Source organism: Crocuta crocuta, unplaced genomic scaffold, assembly GCF_008692635.1.
Source record: "Crocuta crocuta isolate KB4526 unplaced genomic scaffold, BGI_CrCroc_1.0 scaffold72, whole genome shotgun sequence".
Taxonomy (NCBI): domain Eukaryota; kingdom Metazoa; phylum Chordata; class Mammalia; order Carnivora; family Hyaenidae; genus Crocuta; species Crocuta crocuta.
In genome coordinates, this window is record NW_027529427.1 from 6,752,305 (window position 1) to 6,772,718 (window position 20,414).

Here is a 20,414-nt window from a genome sequence, read left to right on the forward strand (position 1 = left end):
GATCAACCTCTGTTCTTGTGTATCTCGTTTGGGAAAGGTTAGCAACTCCAATATGAGCAATGGTTGTTATTAACAATAGGTTTTGAGGAAGGCCTTCTAGAAGAATCCCAGTACGGAGAAGCAGTGGAGGAGACCCTTGACTCCAATGACCAGAATGCCAGGATGCCAGAGGGAAAACCAGTGCCTACCTTTACCCCTGGGCAGGATGTCACTGACTACCGTCTCCGAAGCCTGCGGAAACTCCTGGCTCAGTCCTGGGGGGGTCCTCTGGCGCCCTTTTCCAAGAGGAACTCCACAGCTCCCTTTCCTGTGAGGACCGGTGGGGTCCCAGTCCAGCCCCCAGAGAAGCAGGAGAGAAGACCCAGCCCTGAGCCCAGCCAAGAGACCCCTCCCTCTGCAAAGCAGCCCCCTGCGCATCTGGCAGGGGACCTGCCTCAAGTCAAGGGGCCCAGGCCCACTGGTGACGACCCCAGGAAGACGCTAGGGCAATCCCAGTGGCTGAATCAAGTTGAGACATACATTGCAGAGCAGAGAAGGGGGGACAGGATGGAACTTCCAGCTCCCAGGAGGGGTTGGCCCGGGGAGGAAGAGGTGGTTGTAGCTGCAGGCCAGGAAGGACAGGTGGAAGAAGAAGAGGGGGAAGAAGAGGAAGAGGAAGAGGATATGAGTGAGGTGTTCGAATACGTGCCCATGTTTGACCCAGTGGTAAACTGGGACCAGACCTTCAGTGCTCGGAACCTGGACTTCCAAGCCCTGCGGACCGACTGGATCGATCTGAACTGTAACACGTCTGGCAACCTGCTGCTTCCAGAGCAGGAGGCTCTCGAGGTCACGCGGGTCTTCCTGAAGAAGCTCAACCAGAGGAGCCGGGGGTAAGGTAAAGGGCTCTTCTGGGGCCAGGGCTGGGGCTCGCGCAGCCAGCTGGCCTGGGGCGGGGACCTGGGGGCTGTAGCACGGTCCCCTGCTGCAGGCTCCCTGGAAGATCAAGCACCTGGGAAACCCCTGTCCCTGAGAATAAGCTGGATCAGTCAGGTCTTTGTCCCACCACCAGGCAAAACTGAGGCTAAAAGAGACGAGACCAGGTATAGACTAGAAGGGCAAGGGCAGAAGGCATGGCCTTACTCCTTTGTTTGTGCATTCATTTAACCAATCAGCATTCTTTTAATGGAGATAGAATTCACATACTAGTTAATGCACCATTTTACAGTGCACAGTTTTAGAGTGTACCCTTTGGTGGTTTTTAGGTACATTAATAATGTGCAAACATCACCACTATGATTCCTAACATTTTCATCTCTTGCAAAAGCCATTCTGTACCTGTTAGCATGACTTCTGTTTCCCCCTCCTCTCAGTCCCTGAGAGCAACCACTGCTCGACTTGCTTCTGTTACAGATTTACCTGTAATAGTCATTTCATGTAGGTGGAATTATGTAATATGTGGCCTTTTGTGTCTGGCTCTCACACTTAGCTTATCCATGTTGTAGAATGTATCGAGGACTTCATTCCTTTGTACAGCTGCATAATATTCCACTGCGTGAATATAGCATGGACTGTGTATCTGTTCATCAGTTCATTGACATTTGGGTTGCTTCCACTGTGGGGCTGTTATGAATACAATGCTGCTATGAACGCAGCTGTACAAACTTTTGTGTCAGCATGTTTTCAGTTCTCTTGGGGATATACCTAGGAATAGCATTGCTGAGTTATACAGTAACTCTGTTTAACATTTTGAGAAATTGCCAATCTCTTTTCCAAATCAGCTGCACCATTTTACCATTAATGGTGTCAATTTCTATACATATTTGTCAATGCTTGTGATCTTCCTTTTTTAAAAATAGCTGTTGAAGTGGGGGGTGCCCAGGTGGCTCAGTCGGTTGAGCCTCCCACTCTTGATTTCGGCTCATGTCTTGGTCTCACAGTTCGTGGGATGAAGCCCCATATCAGGCTCTGCCATTCTCTCTCCTTCTCTCTCTGCCCCTCCCCCCACTTGTGTGCTCTGTCTCTCTCAAAGTAAATGAATAAACTTTAAAATAAATAAGTAGGGGTGCTGGGGAGGCTCAGTCGGTTAAGCATCCAACTTTGGCTCAGGTCATAATCTTACAGCTTGTGAGTTTGAGCCCTGCATCAGGCTCTGTGCTGACAGGCCTGATTTGGATTCTGTGTCTCTGTCTCTCTCTGCCCCTACCCCACTTGCTCTCTGTCTCACTCTCTCTCAAAATAAACATTTAAATTAATTAGTTAATTAAGCAAATAAGCCATCCTAAAAGGTGTGAAATGGTATCACATTATGGTTTGGATTTGCATTTTCCTAGTGAGTAATGATACTGAGCCAACCAATCAACATCTGGTGTAATACACGTTTGTTCTTTCTTTCTCTCTGTCCCTCTCTCTCTCTTTTCTTCTTTCTTAAGCTCTACACCCAACCTGGGGCTTGAACTCACAACCCTGAGATCGAGTTGTATGCTCTGCTGGCTGAGCCAGCCAGGTACCCCCTGGTGTAAACATCATAGCCAAAGGCATTGCCAGCACAAAACCCAGGGTCTCCAGACCACTGGCCTTACAGGCTTCGACCACACCATGTGACTCCACAGTAAGGGAAGGAGTCACTCAAGCTGCCCACCCTTTCTGCCGCAGGAAGTACCAGCTGCAGCGAATTGTGAACGTGGAGAAGCGCCAGGACCAGCTACGTGGAGGTCGCTACCTCCTGGAGCTTGAGCTGCTGGAACGGGGCCAGCGCCCAGTGCGGCTCTCCGAGTACGTGTCCACACGAGGCTGGCAGGGCATCGATCCAGCTGGTGGGGAAGAGGTCGAGGCCCGGAACCTGCAGGGCCTGGTTTGGGGCTCACACAACCGCCGGAGACATGTCTTGAATGTCCGGACCCCAGAGCCCAAGCTGTGCTGGCCCCAGGGCTTCTCCTGGAATCACCGAGCCGTGGTCCACTTCGTTGTGCCTGGTGAGCCTCAAGCTGAGCCCGGCCGTTATCAGCCGAGTGGGGATCCTAAAAGTGACTGTGAGCACCCGGGTCTCTGCTCACTGATTTGATCTCACGAGAACCTGTGGGAGAGGCCACCTTACAGTCGAGGACCCGAGATCACGTGACTGAGTGTCGGCGTTGGAAAAGATGCTGACTCTTGGGCCAGTTGCCCTCCTCTTATGCCGGGTTTTGGGATTGGGTGTGATCATGGCCAGATTGTTTGTTGTACTGGGGTTTGCATGTACTGGGGTTTGCATCTGCTCCAGGAAATAAGACATAGGGTGCGTTATGTGGCTTTTACGGTGGAAAAGGGGAGCACGTAACAGATGTGTGTAACCGTGGGCTAGGGTGATAACGGGGTGGCTGGATGACAGGCTTTGAGTCTGAGAGCGTGATCGGGTTAGTAGGAGAGCTGAGGGCAGGCACAGTCTGTGGCTTTCCCACGGGGCCCTGCCTGGACGCTCTGCAGGCGGCAGGGTATAGAGCCTCCTTTCGCTGGTGAGTGCTCCCTCTGCCTTCTGCCTCCCTGCTGCATTGCTGGTGGTGTCCGAGGTTGCCTTACCCTAAGCGGAGGTCTGATAGGGTCCTGATTCCTGTGGGAGCTGGCAGTGGGGATGCTTTTCTTTGCATTACCGCTTCTTTCTTCTCCCTGCTGCCCACCATGGCAGTAAAGAACCAGGCGCGCTGGGTGCAGCAATTCATTGGAGACATGGAAAAGCTGTTCCAGGTCACCGGGGACCCCCACTTCAATATCGTCATCACTGACTATAGCAGTGAGGACATGGACGTCGAGATGGCCCTAAAGAGGTCCAAGCTGCGGAGGTGAGGAGGTTCCCTGGCCAGGGCGCCGCCTTAGCCACCTGCTTTCCAAAGTCGCAGGACTGCTGGGTCCCAGGCAGAGCCCAAAGTCCCACCTGGCTTTCCTGAGTCCCAGTCTCTGGCTTTCTCCAGAGGACTCCTCTGCCCATAACCCCGTTCCAGGAGCACGCATCAGCCCTGCTCCGTGCCGGCCGGCTTCCTCCCGGGACCATTGCCGCTGAGCCCTCATACTCTGCCCCTCTCTCCTCTCTTCTCCCTGCAGCTACCAATACATGAAGCTAAGTGGAAACTTCGAGCGTTCGGCTGGGCTTCAGGCTGGCATAGACCTGGTGAAGGTACTAACCCAGGAGGGGCTCAGCAGACGTGGTTCCAGACTGGTTAAGAGGTGGAGACTTTTGGGATGTGTGCGGCGGTCAGCCCCTGAGCGAGAATGGAATAGGACACGGATGTTCCTCTCTGGGGGGGCAGGGCCAGTGCCAGGGTGGGACTGAATGAATGACAATGGAGCATTTGTCCCGAGTCCTTGCAGTCCGTACAGGGTGGAGGGGAGGCATCAGAACTCATTCTCTGACTCTGAGAACTGCACTCTGGTGCCCAGTACTATGGAAATCTGCCCAACAGTTCATTTGCCCATCATTCAAATGGGAAGGAATGGGAAGATTGTCCTAGGGAAAGGCCTGACCTCTGAGCCCTGGTCCATAGGGTCTACTGACCCTCCCCGATCTGTCCCCAGGACCCGCACAGCATCATCTTCCTCTGTGACCTCCACATCCACTTCCCAGCTGGAATCATCGATACCATCCGGAAGCACTGTGTGGAGGGCAAAATGGCCTTTGCCCCCATGGTGATGAGGCTGCATTGCGGGGCCACCCCCCAGTGGCCTGAGGGTGAGCCCTGCCCTGGGCTGGGGAGGGTAGGAAAGCCCTCTCCGACCTTGGTTCTTCATCCCAGAGCTGGAAACAGCCATGTCTGCCACGGTGGCATCCCCCTGCCCACCCCACCCCCACTGCTGCTTCTGCCCAAGTGGACAGCCCCCCAAAGATGTGCCTGTGGGCTGTGCTCACACCACATTAGCAGCAGCGATGAACATTTCCTCCCCATCATCCTTTCTCCCTTCACCAGATGTTTACTGTGTGCCCGACTCTATGCCCCGTGCAGATAGGAAAAATGGAAAGACCGGCTTCATGCCTCCAGTGGGTGCTGCTGTCAGATCTGTTGTAGAGCCCATGGTCCCTCCCTATTAGGACTGCTGCTTCCATCAGACCCTGAACGTTAGTGTGGGGGGCTGCCCCCAGCACAGGCAAGGGACTTGTTCAAAGGAGACAGCGTGCGGCCCCAGGTACCCCTGTCTTTCAGAGAAGGCTCTGGGAATGCAGCCCAGGAGCCTTCATTGCTTCCTCCTGGCCCCTGGCTCATCTCACCAGGGGCTTCTCATCTCGTCTGTCCACAGGCTACTGGGAGGTGAATGGGTTTGGACTGCTCGGCATCTACAAGTCAGACCTGGACAGAATCGGGGGCATGAACACCAAGGAGTTCCGAGATCGCTGGGGTGGGGAAGACTGGGAGCTGCTCGACAGGTGACTGGGAAAGGATGGCATCTGAGGGACCATCGGGTGCCCTGGGGAGGAAACGGGGCTAGACGGACCGAGGCCCGGCCCCCTGGGCTGCAGGCGTCTGATACGCGGGTAAAGAGCACTGCACTCAGAGGAAGCCCCTCCACTTACTGGGGGTCACATTACCTGCCTGGCCGAGGCTCAGTTTCTATATGTATCAGAAGGGGGATGATACCGCCTCTGCCTGTGTCACAGGGTTGGCGTGGAAATTAAAGCACACAGTACGCTGTCAGGGGAAAGCACAAGCAAGGCGCCATGGGAGACACGGCTGCGTTCTCCCGGATTGGAGCCCTCCTCTCCACCGCTGCCTGGCCGGGAGGGCCGAGGCTGTGGGGATGGATGAGAGACAGGTGAAGGGGCAGCAAAGACTCTGTGGCCAACAAAAGAGACAGTGTGGATCATTAAAGGGCAGCAAGATATCCAGGAGGCCCTGGTCCCTAGGAGCCCCAGGAGAAGGGAGTTTCAGGGAGCAGGAAAGAGTGGAAAGAAGGAGAAAGGAGAACCCGGGACAAGCTGCGGACTTGGCAAGCGGGCGAGAAGAGGGTGCTGAAGCAGGAACAGGCGGGCCCGGACCCCGCACTGCAGGGGATCGTGGAGCCTGCTGGTGATGAGGGAGCGGAGGCTGTGTCAGTATGAGATCCCTCTTTCAAGAAATTTGCTAGAAAGAAGGAAGGGAGGGAGGGAGAGAGAGAGAGAGAGAAAGAGAGAGAAAGAAAAGAAAGAAATTTGTTGCCAAGAGAGGCTACTAGCCCAGTTACTAGAGCACACCACTCTCGATATCAGGGTGGTGAGTTCAATCCCCACGTTGGGGGTAGAGATTATTTCATCAGTAAAAGTTTAAAAAGGAAAGAAGGAAATTTGTTGCCAAGGGAAGGGGAGGGATGTGGGCTGAGGGGCAGGGCAGAGGAGGGAAAGGGGAAGACAGCAAAGAAAGACAGACAGGACCAGTGTCTGGAGGATGTCACAGACAAGGTCAGGAGCCCTGGGGGGTGGGGACATTTCTAAGAGACAGCCACCCATCACTGGGGGTCTGAACTTGGCAGGTGATTTACATCCGTCCCTTGTTTGTTTGTCCCCAAGCCTCTGTGAGGGGGTGTGGTTATCTCCAGTTTCCAAATAAGAAAACAGCTTGAGGGGAAGTTAGTACCTGCCCCAAATCCCACAGCTATGGAGTGTCTGAGGCTTAAAACTGGGTCTAAGCATATAGACAAGCCACAGGGGAATCTACACCCTCCGCCTTCATCATATATGTGATGTGTCTCCTCCAGGCTGAGGTCCTGGTGGTGGGCACAGGGCGTATTCCCAGAGCTGTACCGAGCCCTTCTTCCCATCCGCTCTAGTCTTTACCGCCAGCCGCCAATATTTATATATATTGACCCTGGAATAGTGTGGGGATTAGGGGCGCTGACCCCCACGCAATGGAAAATCCGTGCATAACTTTTGACACCCCAGAACTGAACTACTCATAGCCTACTGTTGACTGGAATCTTCCTGATAACAATCAGTTGATTAACACATATTTTGCATGCGTGGCATATTATATATCTTAGTCTTACAATAGAATAAGCTGCAGAAAAGAGTGTTACTAAGAAAATCACGAGGAGGAGAAAACACATTTACAGTACCGCATTGTGTTAGAACACCTGTGCAATTCGGAATTGTGTTGTTCGAGAGTTGAGTGTATATCATTCTCCCCTTTCTTTCTTTCTTTCTTTCTTTCTTTCTTTCTTTCTTTCTTTCTTTCTTTCTTTCTTTCTCTTCTTTCTTCAATGTTTATTTTTGAGAGAAAGAGCACAAGCAGGGGAGGAGCAGAGAGAGCGGGAGATAGATTCCAAAGCAGGCTCCAGGCTCTGAGCTGTCAGCACAGAGTCGGACATGGGGCTTGAACTTACAAACCATGAGATCATGACCTGAGCCAAGGTTGGAGGCTTAACCGATTAAGCCACCCAGGTGCCCCATCATTCCTCTCTTTCTAGAGATTGGCAAACTGAGACTCTGAAAGGTGATGGGCTTTACGGGCTTTTCCACAGTAAGGAGCTGGGATTCAAACCCAGGCTGTCTGGCCGCAAAGCCCATGCCCTGTGCACTACACCCTCCTCCCCTGCCCTGTGGGAGTAAACAGGGAGACAGGGACAGGGTCTGACGTAGATGTGGGAGGGTGGCATCCCTGGGGCCTGGGCCTCTCCCCAGCTGCCCCTGTGCTTCTGTTGCTCACCCTGCCCCTCCCCTACTCAGGATCCTCCAAGCGGGCCTGGAAGTGGAACGGCTTTCCCTCAGGAATTTCTTCCATCACTTCCATTCCAAGCGAGGCATGTGGAACCGCCGCCAGATGAAGATGCCGTGATCCCGAGGGGTGGCCCGCTGGACTGACTGCTTCCTGCTCTTGACTTGTGCGCGCTCCTGAGAGCCCCTGCTCATTGCTGAGGAGCAGGAAGGGGAGCAGAAGCCATGGCCGGGCCCGAGAGGCCTCAGAGCTAACACCCTCACTCCCCTGAGAGCTGTCGCCTCACAGACAGCTGCCAAGGCCCCTCTCTCTTCCCTCGGGGCCTCTGAAGGGTGGGCCATGGGGGAAGGACCAGGAGGGGCCATGCAGTCCATTGACAGAGATGGACCGGCTCCTGGGGAATGAGGCACAGTTAAGTCAAGGAAGGAAAGACCTGTTGGAGCGAAACCAACCTATCTGCGAGGTGCATTCCGGCATCTACCCACGCTCCTCCCAGGGAGTAGTGGCCATGCCCTGGAAACTTCCCTCGGACATAACTTCATTGGGGGGTGTGGTGGGGGCAGGGGTTATTTTTCTAACAGAAAAACCAAAACTGACTGTCCAGACCCAGCATTGACTGTGAGAGAGGGATGGAGTTGTGCATTAAGGGTATGTTCCCCACTTGCATACCTCAGACCCACTCCTGTGTAGCGATGTGTCCCTTGGTTCTCAATCCGGCAGCTGATTTACAAGCAGAGGAGTCCTCAGCTCTGCCCCAGGCTCGTGCCTTCCAGAGACACGCACATCTCTCCCAGGTAGCCACTGAACAGCTGGCCACCAAATAGGGCATTAACTTTACCCTCCTGGCGGTGCGAACCTCAGACTGAGCGGAACACAGATGTAGCATCTTCCTCACGGTGCCCCGGCGGGGCTGGGAGACAGAGAACTGGTGGACAGCGGGCTCGTCATTCCTGGGCATCTGGTGGACCGCCGTGCAGGGCGGGCAGGGTGGAGAAAGCAGGGGAGAGTAGCCCCTTTCCCAGCCCGCCTGCGAGCGAAAGCCATCGGGGGACTATGAAGCAGAGAGGAAAGAGGGTAGGGATGTAAGCAAGCCGTGGACTCAGATGCGAAGAAGACCCCGACCCCGGCCTTGCACGGAAGAAGAGGAAGGGGTGTGGGCAAGACAGAGGAACGGGGATCAGGGTAGTAAGGGGCAGGGCACAGGTTTGGGGAGGTAAGGGCATTGCCCTTCGAACTCTTCCCCAGTTGGAGGGGGGTGGGTCCGGGAGGAAGTGAAAAGTGAAGCCACCCTCTCTGACACCTGGTGTTCATGCACTTCTCTTGCACTAAAAATCCCCCGGTGCCTTTGGGGCTGGGGATTTTTTGGCTTCTGCCGCTGCTGCTGAACCTACCAATGGCGTGTCGGACGCTGGCTCTGGAACTTCAGTGTCTGCTTAGGGAGGGGAGCACAGAGCCCGCCGCCGCTGGAGGGGTGCGCTCCTGGCTGGTGCAGCAGGGCCCAGGAGGCCCACCAGCCAAGCCCCAGCTCTGTGCTGTCATAGGATCCAAGTCACGGCATTTGGAGTTGCGGGGTCTACCCGGTGGGCCCTAAGTTCAACAAGAGCGCATGCTGGGCACTTAGGAGAATGGGGCCGTTGAACCGCTGGAGGTTGAAGAGAATCCCTGCCCCCTCTAAGAAATCAGGAAGGACAAAGACTTTCCAGTTAATAGGCTGTGGCTTTCGGATGCCATCCTTGCCCCCTGGCTATGGCTTTTCTTGGAGCCTGCTCAGGCCTACTGCCTTTGGGGAAGGGCTGCAGGGCGTAGGTGAGCGCTCTGGCTGGCTGGCTGGGGTGCCAGCTTTCTGGGGCCGAGGTCACCCTTGGGCATGGCACTGGAAGGCCTGAGCCAACCCAAAGAGCTCTCCGACTCCATCTTCTTGGTGATGGGAGCCAGCCCAGTCTCCTAGGCCCTGCTCATGACCCTGGCCAGTGCCTTGTATTTGACGTTTTTTGTTACCTCCACACCATCTGCCTTAAGGGGGAGGCCTGGGAGGCCCCTGCTCTGTAGGGAAATGTGTCGGGTGGGGGGAGGGAGTGGGATGGGGGAGGGAAATCAATAGATACAGCATTTTNTGAGGGGCCCGGGGTTCATGTCTTATCCTACAGATGTCAGGCCTCTGATGTCTGATGGACGTGCCAAGGACCCTCCCCCACCACCCTCCGCCCTTTACCATTCGTTGGGTGACTGCTGTGTGGGGAACTGCCTGCTGTGTGCCTGGTTTACTCCAGAAGGGGCCGGCACTCTTCCTGCCTGAGGCGTTCACGGTCTGATAGCAGACTGGGCATTTTCTGCTCAGCAGATTTGTGGAGTTCAGTGGAGAAAGTGGTTTCAGTGGGGAAAAGCTGACGGACACCCTGGGTGAAGAAGGCTAGACACAGGGCCAGAATGGCTTGGCGAGCAGCGGAGGGAAGCCAAGGTGTGACTTACTCTAAAGTAGCAGACAATCTAAAAATCATTTCTGTTTGAGCTACGGATGCCCTGTTGACATTTTATGGGTGCAAATTTACCTTTCTAGTTCTGTTTTGCATAGGCAAAGATCAAAATGAGTTTGTATGCCTTAAGCACATGCTTAAGGGAAAGGGCTAATTTGAAAGCTAGGATAGGTTTATCACAGCTTCTCCAAAATGACTGTGCACACATGGATCAATCCAGAATTGACTAACCTGCCATTGATGTGGCAGATGGTAGTTAGCCCAAGGCAGGCTGGGCCAGGAAAGTTGATTCGCAGGACCCAGAGGAGAGGGAGTGATTTAAAAGCTTTTTCTCCCTCCAGGCTTAGGTTTGCTCCTTCCAGCTCTTTTCAGAAGCTTTGGGGGGGGGGGGNAGGACGGCATCTAGAGACTAGGCCGATGCATAAAGATTGACTCATAGCGGATTTGCAGAAAACTTTATAGATAGGAGTCATTCCATCTTACAAAAAAGGAAAACTGAGGCCTGAAGCAGAGGAAATGGATAAGAGGGGGAAGGAATGAAGTGGAGGAAGAACCAGAGTCCTGAAGCTGGGTGGGCTTGACCATAGGTAGACACACCTTAGGTTCAGGAGATGCTACCAGAAAGATTGGCAGTATCCCAGTCTGAGCTCAGGACTCCAGACCAAAATGAGATTTGCTTAGACCAATAACATAGTACATCTTAATTCAGATGCCGTGGGTAGGGATCAAGGGCATCTACACTGCCCTTTTTGGAGCTCTCCCAAGGGGCTGTGGAAAGTGCCCATCAGCCTAACAGACCAGGGAGGAAAGAGGCGGAAGCAGTTCCCGACCCAAGACCTGTAGGGGAAGCAGAAAAGAGGGGGTGAGGAAGGTAGGCCAGACCAGTGCCCTCAGACTTTAATGCACACAGTTCCCTGGGCAGCCTTTTAAAAACGCAGAACCCCATTCAGTAGATCTAGAGCTGGGCTGGAGAGTCTACATTTCCTGCAGGCTCCCAGGTGATGTTTGTGCTGCTGGTCCAGGGACCACAGTTTGAGAAGCAAGGACTGCTGGGAGTGCCAGGGAGGAAGCCCATCCTGCATCTTTCCTATCGCCAGAATGGCCGAGCCAAGCACTAACCACACTGACTCTAGAAAAACCCATCCCAGGCTACAGGAAAACTCCAGCTTAATTGCTGAGGAAGAGTCGCCTGTTAACAGCATGTGGGGGGCCTTTCTGGGCCCATTTCCAAGGCCCTCCTTGCCTCAGATCTGTCTTTCCCCTTTTGCTTGCAAAGATCTCACGTTTACCCCAAACCCCCAGAGCTGAGGGAGGGGTCACTTGGGGACGTACCATCCTCCCTCCCCTGGGTCCCAGGCTGTGTTCAGAGAGGATTCCTTGAGGTCGTGGCAGCCAGGAAGCCTGTCTTCTGTGCCCCGAAGGCGGTGATGAAGACGTTGATGATGACAGTGATGAAGACCAGCGTGGTGGCCACGTTGTTGAGCTGGTTGAGCTGCCACTGCTTTTCTACTTCATTGAGGTTCAGCCGCACTGTGGAAAGGGGGAGTGGGAGGGAAGGGTCAGGGCGGGGCCACAGCCCCAAACCTCCCTCATCGCGTCTACTAGCGGTCAGAGAAAGTCTGGCACCTCAGAGACCCACGCGGCAGAAGGCAAGGGAGGTGGTAGTCATCGCATTGAGCCGCCTTCTCCCTCAGTGCCCAGTGCGTGGGGCAGCCGCAAAGTACTTAATGGAATCGGGATTTGGGAAATTACCCTGGATCTTAAGAGTGCGGATGGGTGCTCCCACAAAAGGCTCTAGGGACCTCTGCTAGTGAAGATAGTCATTCAGCAGGTGCTGTGGAGTGACCACTATGTGTGGTACCAGGAGGTAGGACAGGGAGCCTGCTCGCACTGTGGAGGAGTTGTTACTTGGGCGGTTGTAGCGCGGAGGGTTACCGCCAGGTTAGTGTAAGGTTGAGAAGCAGGCAGGTGCAAACGCAGGGAGGCGCAGGGAAGCGGTTGGGGCTTTTCTTGCCACTAGGGGGCGCCAAGGCCGAGTCCAGGCCTGGGCTCCTCACCGATCACCACCAGCAGGATGCCGATGACCACCTGCAGCAGCAGAGAGATGCTGATGAGGGTGACGAGGGTGGTGTAGTAGTGAGCTGACGGGCCCTGCTCCAGCACTGCTTTCAGCCGCGTGGCGTTGGACATGAAGAGGGCCACGTCCAGCATGCTCTCGGCCACGCTCTTCTTGGTGGCATAGTGGTTCAGGTTGATGGGCTGGCTCCCCCTGGGGTTGGGGTTCCCAGGCTGTAAGGGAGAAAGTGCAGGCTTACCTCAGAGGCTCCCGAAAGGGAAGCAGTTTAGAGACTGGAAAGAGAGGTTTTTAAGCTCTCCCGTAACCAGGTGGGAAAACGAGAGCAAGCAGCACCCTTCTCAGTTTTATAGCTTGAAAGAATGACGAGGTGGGGGCGCCTGGGTGGCTCGGTCGGTTGGGCGTCCGACTTTGGCTCAGGTCATGATCTCATGGTTGTGGGTTCGAGCCCCGCATCAGGATCTGTGCTGACAGCCAGCTCAGAGCCTGGAGCCAGTTTCAGATTCTGTGTCTCCCTCTCTCTCTGGCCCCCACCCCTGCTCATGCTGGCTCTATCACCCTCTCAAAAATAAATTAAAAAAAAAAAAAGTATGACGAGGTGGACTAGAAAGCCCTTACGGACCTTTGAACTTTGAAATGATGGGATGTTGTCATTTATGTTTCCCCAGGGTGGCCCTTCCCTCACACCTTCGCACATCCATCTGAAGAAGGGGGTGGGGAGGAGTTCTCAGCCGCTTTTAAGATACACCAACCTCATTATCTTCTCTGTGTTGCCTGCACCCAGCCTGACCTTGAGCCTCTCTCTTTTCCTCTGGGAGGAAAGCATCTCAGAAGACACTAGGAGGAGCTCTGAGGCTTGGGGGGACTAGGAAGGGCACCTCTTCTCCCAGAATGCTGTGGCCCCGAGGCAGGGTGCACAGCTTAGCAAATGGGTCCGGAGCTGTACTTGGCTCCCACTCAACAGAGCGGCCAGGAGCCCTGAGGCCATAGCCATGCACATCAGAACACGTGTCTATATGCACACAGCGACGCATGCTAGGGAAAAAGTTCTTCATTCAATTTGTTTTTTAATTATTTTTTTGGCTAAAATTTATTGCCGTATAATTTACATTTGATTTGATTTTAAAATATAAAACAAAGCTCTTATTTTCAGGAAGTCACTCACTCTGAAAGACGGAGGGGCCTGTGGAGTGGGTGTCTGGTTTGGGCCCAGAAATTCAGACTGGGCACTGCAGGCAGTGTCTGCAATCACTCAGGAGAACTTGGGTGTGTTTTAGGGAGATGAATTCAGGAGGGGTGCTGGGGATGCATGGGTCCAGGAGAGCCCAGAAGCAGGGAGATCCATTGAAAGACTATGGTCTGATTTAGGATCAGGATGGCAAGGAACTGAAGGAGAGAAAGTGAGAAAGGAGAGGAAGTCAGAACTTTGAAAGATGTGACCACCTGGAGGTAGGGGAATGGACCCCGCAGATGACCACAGAGGTTTTCCATTGAGTGGGCGGATGGATGGATCGATGGATGGATGGATGGATGGATGGGGCAGGTCTCAGAGGACTCTGGGTACTCCTTCTAGATGTTGGGCTTGTCTGCAGCCTTGGTTGGGGCAGGGATGCCAAGGCCAGTGTCCCAGAGAGGCCCCAAAGCTACAGCCTGTGGGTCTAGCCCATTTGGTACAAGTTTGTCCTGGGTACAAAGGACACTTAGTAAGTGACAGAGTCTATGGAGCAGCCCCCAGGGCTCTGACTGGAGAACAGCTGTGAGCGGGGCTTCCCTGTCCGCGGAGTTTCCTATTGGTGGTCCTCACTCCTCCTGCCGTCATCTCACCTTCCAGTTTCTCCCGTAGACACAAGCTTGGCACTTTCTACTCCCTCCAAACCCAGCTCAAGATCTGATAAACCCTGAAATCACTGTGAAAGCATCCAAGAAGACCCTTTCTGTTAAAATTTGCATATTAACAGTGGACAAAACCTTAAGCCCAAAGCTCTAGTGTGTTCAGAGCACTGCCCAAATAGTAAGTGAGGGGCTGGGGGACAGAAGGAGTCCCCTTTGCTTGGGGGACACAAAGATCTTCCCAAGCTTTAACAAAAAATATTGCTGTCTATAAGTTTTAATTGAGCTGGCTGGCTTCTGTTGTTCAGTGGCTCTAAGAAAGCCATTGTTGGGGCGCCTGGGTGGCTTAGTTGGTTAAGTGTCCAGTTCGTGGGTTCGAGTCCCACACTGGGCTCTGTAATGACAGCTCAGGGTCTGGAGCCTGCTTCAGATTTTGTGTCTCCTTCTCTCTCTGCCCTCTGCCCCACTCACGCTCTGTCTCTGTCTCTGTCTCTCTCTCTCTCAAAACTAAATAAACATTAAAAAATATATATATATACCAAGAAAAGGAAGAGGAAAGCCATTGTTTCACAGAGGGTACAGTCCTATCTTTCCCTCTCTGATTTATGGCCTGCTTTTATTTTGATTTGTGCTAATTCAGGGCTACTTTCTAGCTAAGGATGTTTTTTCAGTGTCTGGTTTGGTGGCTGTGGGAATGTCTGTCGGGAGCCCCCTCTAGGCTCCAGATCTCCAGAATGTCCACATGGTGGCGCACGAGGTCCAAAGAAATTCCTGAGGCGGCCCGGTGGCGCGGGCGCCGCGATGGTGTTTCTCCCCCGAGGAATCCACGGGCAAGTCAGGACTGGCCCGAAACCCGGGCCCCTCGGAGGCCCAGCACAGGGAGCCGGGTTCACAAGTCCGGATGGGCCAACCTAAAACCCAGTAAACACACGTGTCAAATGAGAGCTCAAGAAAACAATACTGACCGGGCCCATGGTGGCGTGGGGAGAAAATAGAGGGAGGGGCCCTGGGAGAGGGGCCTCCAGCCCAGCCCGCAGCCCGGGGGCGGGGGGCGGGGTGGGGGGGNGGCCAGTTTAGTGCAGAGGCAGAGGGATGGATGAAATGACCTGACAGCCTTCCCTTACAGCTTGAAGATTAATTGGATCAACCCCTAAATTCCGCAGGACGCCACCCTTTTTGCCTACAGCCCAGAGACTAGGAACAACCGAAGGAAGGGCCAGGGTTAAAATGGGGGGGGGGGGCGCGGGCAGCCCTCGCTGAGGCCCCCAGGAACTGGCCCTTTAAGGCCAGGCCCAGGCTGGCTGGGAACAAAGGCCCGGGAATGTGGGCTGGGCCGGCGTGCAGAGCCACCCAGCATGAGTCATTTATACTTCTTGGGACTTGGGAATCACCGGCTCTGGCCAGCTCTCTCCGCTGGCCTTGGCCCTAGCCCCCCCCACCCCCCAGGGCTGCCTCTGTCCCCCAGCAAGGCCAGTCTCCCCTCTCCTTAAACCCACAGGCTCTCACCCCAGCCCCTGGCCTGGTTCATCTGGCTCCTCAGAGCAGGGGCTGCGGGGTTAGGACTCTCAGCCTTCGGGCCCAGCTCTGTCTCTGGGCTTAGCACTTTGGGCCTCAGTTTCTATGAAAAAGAAGGAAAGTCCATTCTCTGGAGGCGTGGAGGCTATGCAGAGGCAGAATGAGACTTTGTTTCTTCCCAGAGGAAGGCGAATGCCAAGCTCTTCTGTTTTCCCTCAGTCTGAGATCTTTCAGTGACCCTGTCCCTCAGTAGCTTCTGTCTTATTCCATCCCACGCCCCTCAGCCCCTCCACCTTTACTTGAAGACAGCAGCAGGCCAAACCTGAGATTCCAGAATCCCTATTTAAAATGCATATGCTCGTGGGAAAGGCAGCCCAACGAAATCATGGCGCCTGAAACCCAACGGGGGGATTTGATTGGTAAGAAGTTGGAGCAGGGGTGGGCGTGGGGGTAGATGGGAATGCATCCAGAGTCCCATTATGGGGATTCTGGATGACAAGAGAGCGTGAGTGTGTCGCGTGGGGTGGCATGAGGCAGAGGGGTTGGAGATCCATCCCTTGTCTCCCAGCTGGCCCCCCTCCTGGGCCTGCCCCAGTACAATCATTTCCTCTCTCTTCCTTGTCCTTTCCCCTTGTTCCAACTCAGACTTCCCTGTCACCCCGTTTGCTTGCAAGGTCCCAGCTCCCCAGGCCGTGTGGATTCCATCCCTGGGAGTCACGGATTGCTCCATTGTCCTGCTGGGCAATCATGTATCCCCTTCATCCTTGTTGACCTATAGTTTTGTTTCTTTACAAATCTTGAGTTGGATAGGAAAGGAATGCCTCTTTCAACAGAAAAGTAAACACATTTTTACATTGTTAAGTGACATTATGGGCAGGGGGGGGACCACAAGCTCCAAGAACTCATTCTGTCCTTTCATGGAAACCAGATTTCAAAGGGGCACATAACTGTCCTACCCCAAAGCCTTGGAATCTGCCACTCCGTATGTTTAGGACCTGGAGCCTGAGGCAGGGAGTGAGTGCTCTATGGGGAAGGAGCAGGCAGAGAGGTAGGGGTTTGTGGCAGCCAGGAGAGGATCACAGAAGGCACCCTGGACCCGGGTTCAAATCTTGGGTCTGGTACGAGGCATAGAAGAATGAGCACTCCTGTAGCCACCAATGGGCTGCTTTCTTATCTGTGAGATGAGGAGGGTTAGAATAAGTGATTTCTTGGGTCCCTTTGAACACAGAATGATGTGGGAGCAGGGAAGCCCCCCTGTCTGAGAATCTCAGGGGTTGAGGACATTCCCCTGAAAGAGGCGGATGTCAGGCAGCTGTGGAGCAAGGCCCAGAGGCAGGTCCAGTGATTCACTTTGCCCAAGGCAGTTCAAGGGCATGGGTGACCCTACAGTGAGTCATTGCTGTCAGCCCTGAGAAAAACCATATGGCAGCCTCCCTGTGGATCAACTTAGGCTCAGGGCTACAGACTAAATAGGCACATGCCTTCTTGGCCTTTCTGTTGGCCTCGAAATGACCAACTATCCAGAAAATCCAGGCCTCTCCTGAAAAGAAGACGGGGATGAGCCAAGCCTTTCCCCCAAGGCTGCTTTGGGGGAAAGGGCGGATCCAGCCCAGGAAGAATGATTTGCTCAAACTTATGGATGTGGGTGACCTACTATTTAACATGCTTTTAATCAGGTGCCTGAGCTCCCTAATCCCCTGTCAGAATGAAGTTTGAACGGATGCCTTGGTCTGTCTTACCGTGTGCAAACTCAGTACCCTGCAAATCACAGTTCCCTCTTACAGAGTGCATACCTTGTGCCTGGCCCAGGGTTAAACACGACACCTTGAGTCATCTCACTGAGTCTTCACAAGAACCCTGTGAAGTTGGTAAGGGCATGATCATTGCCGTTGGGAAAGTGGAGGCTCCGAGAACCTAAGTAACTTGTGCAAGCTCACACAGCACAGTTTTTATTCCAATTTTCTATATGCCAGAGCCTATAATGTTAATCCCTACTCTACTGCCTCCCAGAAATTGAAGGCATACTCCCTGCCTCCAGGGTTTTTAGGATGGAAAGATAAAACTAAGTGGTCTAAGATGAAAGAAGACAATTAGTCCCCAGAGGACACATACGCACCACTGCTAAGAAGAGGTAAAACACCCCTAGCGGTGAAATTTGCCTCGGGCTTTCCCGAATCTACAGTGTCCCTGAGCCCCTGCACCAGGTGGCAGAAAGTCTTGGGTTCCAGCCGGCCAAAAATGACCCAGGGGGCTGGGAAGATAGGGTTAATAGAGAGACTTTTATCCATACCTCTTGAATTGTGAATGTTTGAATGTTTGAACTCTCTGAAAAATAAGAACACTAAAACAAAAACAAACGTTCGCTATACGGAGTCCAATGGCTAAACCTAAGTGGAATCTAGAACTTCATCACACCCAGCCCTTAGCTTCTCCAGCTGTGGGATGGGAGTAAGATCTGCCCTGTTGAGCACAAAGCGGCTGTTAAACAGATCGATGAGATAAAGCGGGTGAATTTGAGAACTATAAAGTATTCAAACAGGAGAGAAGAATCTCCTCCACTCTGGATTAGACGTGGCACCTGTGGGCCTAGGACGCATTTTAAATAATATGCTGTGACTCAGGGCCTGTCCCAGCCCAGATTTCAAAGGCACCATTAGCCTTTCCAGCAAGCCCTATGGTCATCGAGATACCTCTGCTCATTTCTTTTTTTTTTTTTAATATTTTATTTATTTCTAGGAGAGAGAGAGACAGCGTGAGCAGGGGAGGGTCAGANAGGAAGGGAAATTCTCAGACAAGCCCCCTACACCGGGTCTGGGGTCCCTGCCAGAACTCGGGGCTGCAGGTCCTCACTGCTACCCCTCTCTCTAGCCTGGCGCACTGCTCCTCCTCCCACCCCTGGGAGGGGGCAGAGAGCAAACCCTCACTTATTACCACTCGGCCGGTGCCAGGCACAGTGATGCTCAACAGCCCTGGGCCACACCAGATTACTCACTGTTCCCTGAACACACCCCACCCTTCCCGGCCTGCTCTTGCTCGGCTCCAGGACTTAAGGCCTTTCTTTCCCATGCCCTCCCCACCCTCCCAAGCCTCCCATCCCTTCTAGAACCTGTCCCTAAGCACACTCTGCCCAGACCCTGTGCAGAGGCTGCCCTGCCTGTACTGGCCTCAGGCTTTGCTTAGACCTCCCCCGACAGCTCCTCCGGCTGCCTGCTTTAAGGCAAGGATTGCATCTTCAGTATACCTGGGTCCCCTGGGTGCCTTGCTTGGTGACATGCCCACAGTTACATGCACAATAAATGATGGTAATGTTGGATTTTTTATTTGAAAGAATTTTTTCCAGGAAAGGATCTTTGAGGGTGGGATTCACATACAATGGCTTCTGGGTGAGGGGAGTAGTCTTTGGACAGTGAATCTGCCTTTAAAATAAATTCCCTGGGGGCACCTGGCTGGCTGAGTCCTTAAGGGAGGGTCTGACTCTTAATCTCGGTTAAGGTCAGAATCTTGTGGTTTGTGAGATTGAGCCCCATGTTGGGCTGTGTGCTGATAGCACCGAGCCTGCTTGGGATTCTCTCTCCCTATCTCTCTGCATGCCCCCTCCCCACCTCCTGTTCAAAATAAATAAATAAACTTAAAAAAAAAAAAAGCCCCTTATCCAGGGTTAGCCCTTTCCTCACTGGTATCCCCCCTCAGGGAGTGAATGGCTCAGATTGGAGACTGCCACATATATCCAGGCCCAAACCTGCAAAGGCCCAGACCCCTGAGGCCTCCGTCTGGGGCTAGCGCTCTGACAGCGGGCTTCCCCATGCCAAGAGCAGTGGACCTCACTCTTAAAAATCAACAGTCTCTAAACTGTCTCGTGTGGGGTATATTTTGCATGCTATTCCAGTAATAATAATACTGGAATATTATTCCCAACCAACCCAGAAATCTCCTCTAAGCCTTGGGCGCAGTCTTGCTGAGAAGCTCCAGACCTTGATCTGGGCTGCAAACCTGAGATTGAACACCGGACAGGTGGGGAGAAGCCTCCCGGGAAGGTCTGCAATGCCACTGTTCTCCACCAGGGGGCGGCTACAGGGAAACAGCTCGGCAAGCCCGCCTTCGCTCCACCTGCCCAGGGGTCAGGAATCCAAGTGCTTTTTTGATCCCTTTGAGAGGAAAGGAGGTGACGGGGCTGCTTTCTAACAAAAGGGGGCTATATATAAAAGGAAGAGAGTGTGCAGGGAGGGACAGGAAGACACAGGGGTTGCAATAGAACCCCATGGGGCCTGTTTGCTCTTTCTTAGGAAGCATTTTCCACCTCCCCTGCGAGAGGTCACCTTGTCAGTGGCTTTCAGGAAACACTGTTCTCTCAGTTAGGTCCAAAATTAATCATGGATTGGCCACATAGAAATTTCCAAAGGAGTTTTCCGCTCTCTCCCAATACCCTAAGCAAGAGTACTTTTTAAGTGAGCACTTTGCTCTGGGGCTCCCAAGACCTGCCTGGCATTTTGCTCCAGACCCCATTTTGACCTTGGGTTCTCAGCAGCATTCCCCAGGCTTCCCCTCCCCTCCCCCCACTCATTGTAATCCTCCTCAGCTTGCAAGGGCCAACACATTGGGCTAAAATGTGAACAAGGACACTAATGATAATGCCGTAGGCCAGACACAACCCCCACGAAGTGGCTACTGGCAGTCCCATTTTACAAATGAAGTCACTGAGACTCAAAGAAACCATCTGCTCAGAGTCACCAGATAGATACTATGGGGTGGTCTCAGTGTCAAAATCCTAAACTACATTCTTTCTTCCATACCAGTGGTTCTTAAAAGGCGGTCCCTGAGGAAGGAGTGGTAGCAATAGAACTTGTTAGAAATGCAAATTGTCAGAGTCTCCCTCCCCCCCCCCCCCCCACA

The 20,414-nt window shown here is 53.5% G+C and overlaps 2 protein-coding genes across 2 annotated transcripts in view; one reads left to right on the forward strand and one right to left on the reverse strand.

Annotated features, from left to right (window-relative positions):
* The window catches only part of B4GALNT3 (beta-1,4-N-acetyl-galactosaminyltransferase 3), a 30,407-nt gene extending 21,642 nt beyond the window's left edge, over positions 1-8,765 (forward strand). The window contains exons 14-20 of the mRNA XM_077759027.1: positions 80-872; positions 2,635-2,954; positions 3,644-3,797; positions 4,057-4,129; positions 4,528-4,681; positions 5,245-5,371; positions 7,643-8,765. Coding sequence (XP_077615153.1) covers positions 80-872; positions 2,635-2,954; positions 3,644-3,797; positions 4,057-4,129; positions 4,528-4,681; positions 5,245-5,371; positions 7,643-7,751 — 1,730 coding nt within the window. The 3' untranslated portion in view covers positions 7,752-8,765. The remainder of the gene's footprint in view (positions 1-79; positions 873-2,634; positions 2,955-3,643; positions 3,798-4,056; positions 4,130-4,527; positions 4,682-5,244; positions 5,372-7,642) is intronic.
* A 1,780-nt stretch (positions 8,766-10,545) lies between these two features.
* Positions 10,546-20,414, reverse strand: part of NINJ2 (ninjurin 2) — a 76,860-nt gene continuing 66,991 nt past the window's right edge. Inside the window, exons 2-4 of the mRNA XM_077759211.1 lie at positions 12,163-12,394; positions 11,438-11,635; positions 10,546-10,942 (exon numbers count right to left, since the gene is read on the reverse strand). Coding sequence (XP_077615337.1) covers positions 11,469-11,635; positions 12,163-12,394 — 399 coding nt within the window. The 3' untranslated portion in view covers positions 10,546-10,942; positions 11,438-11,468. The remainder of the gene's footprint in view (positions 10,943-11,437; positions 11,636-12,162; positions 12,395-20,414) is intronic.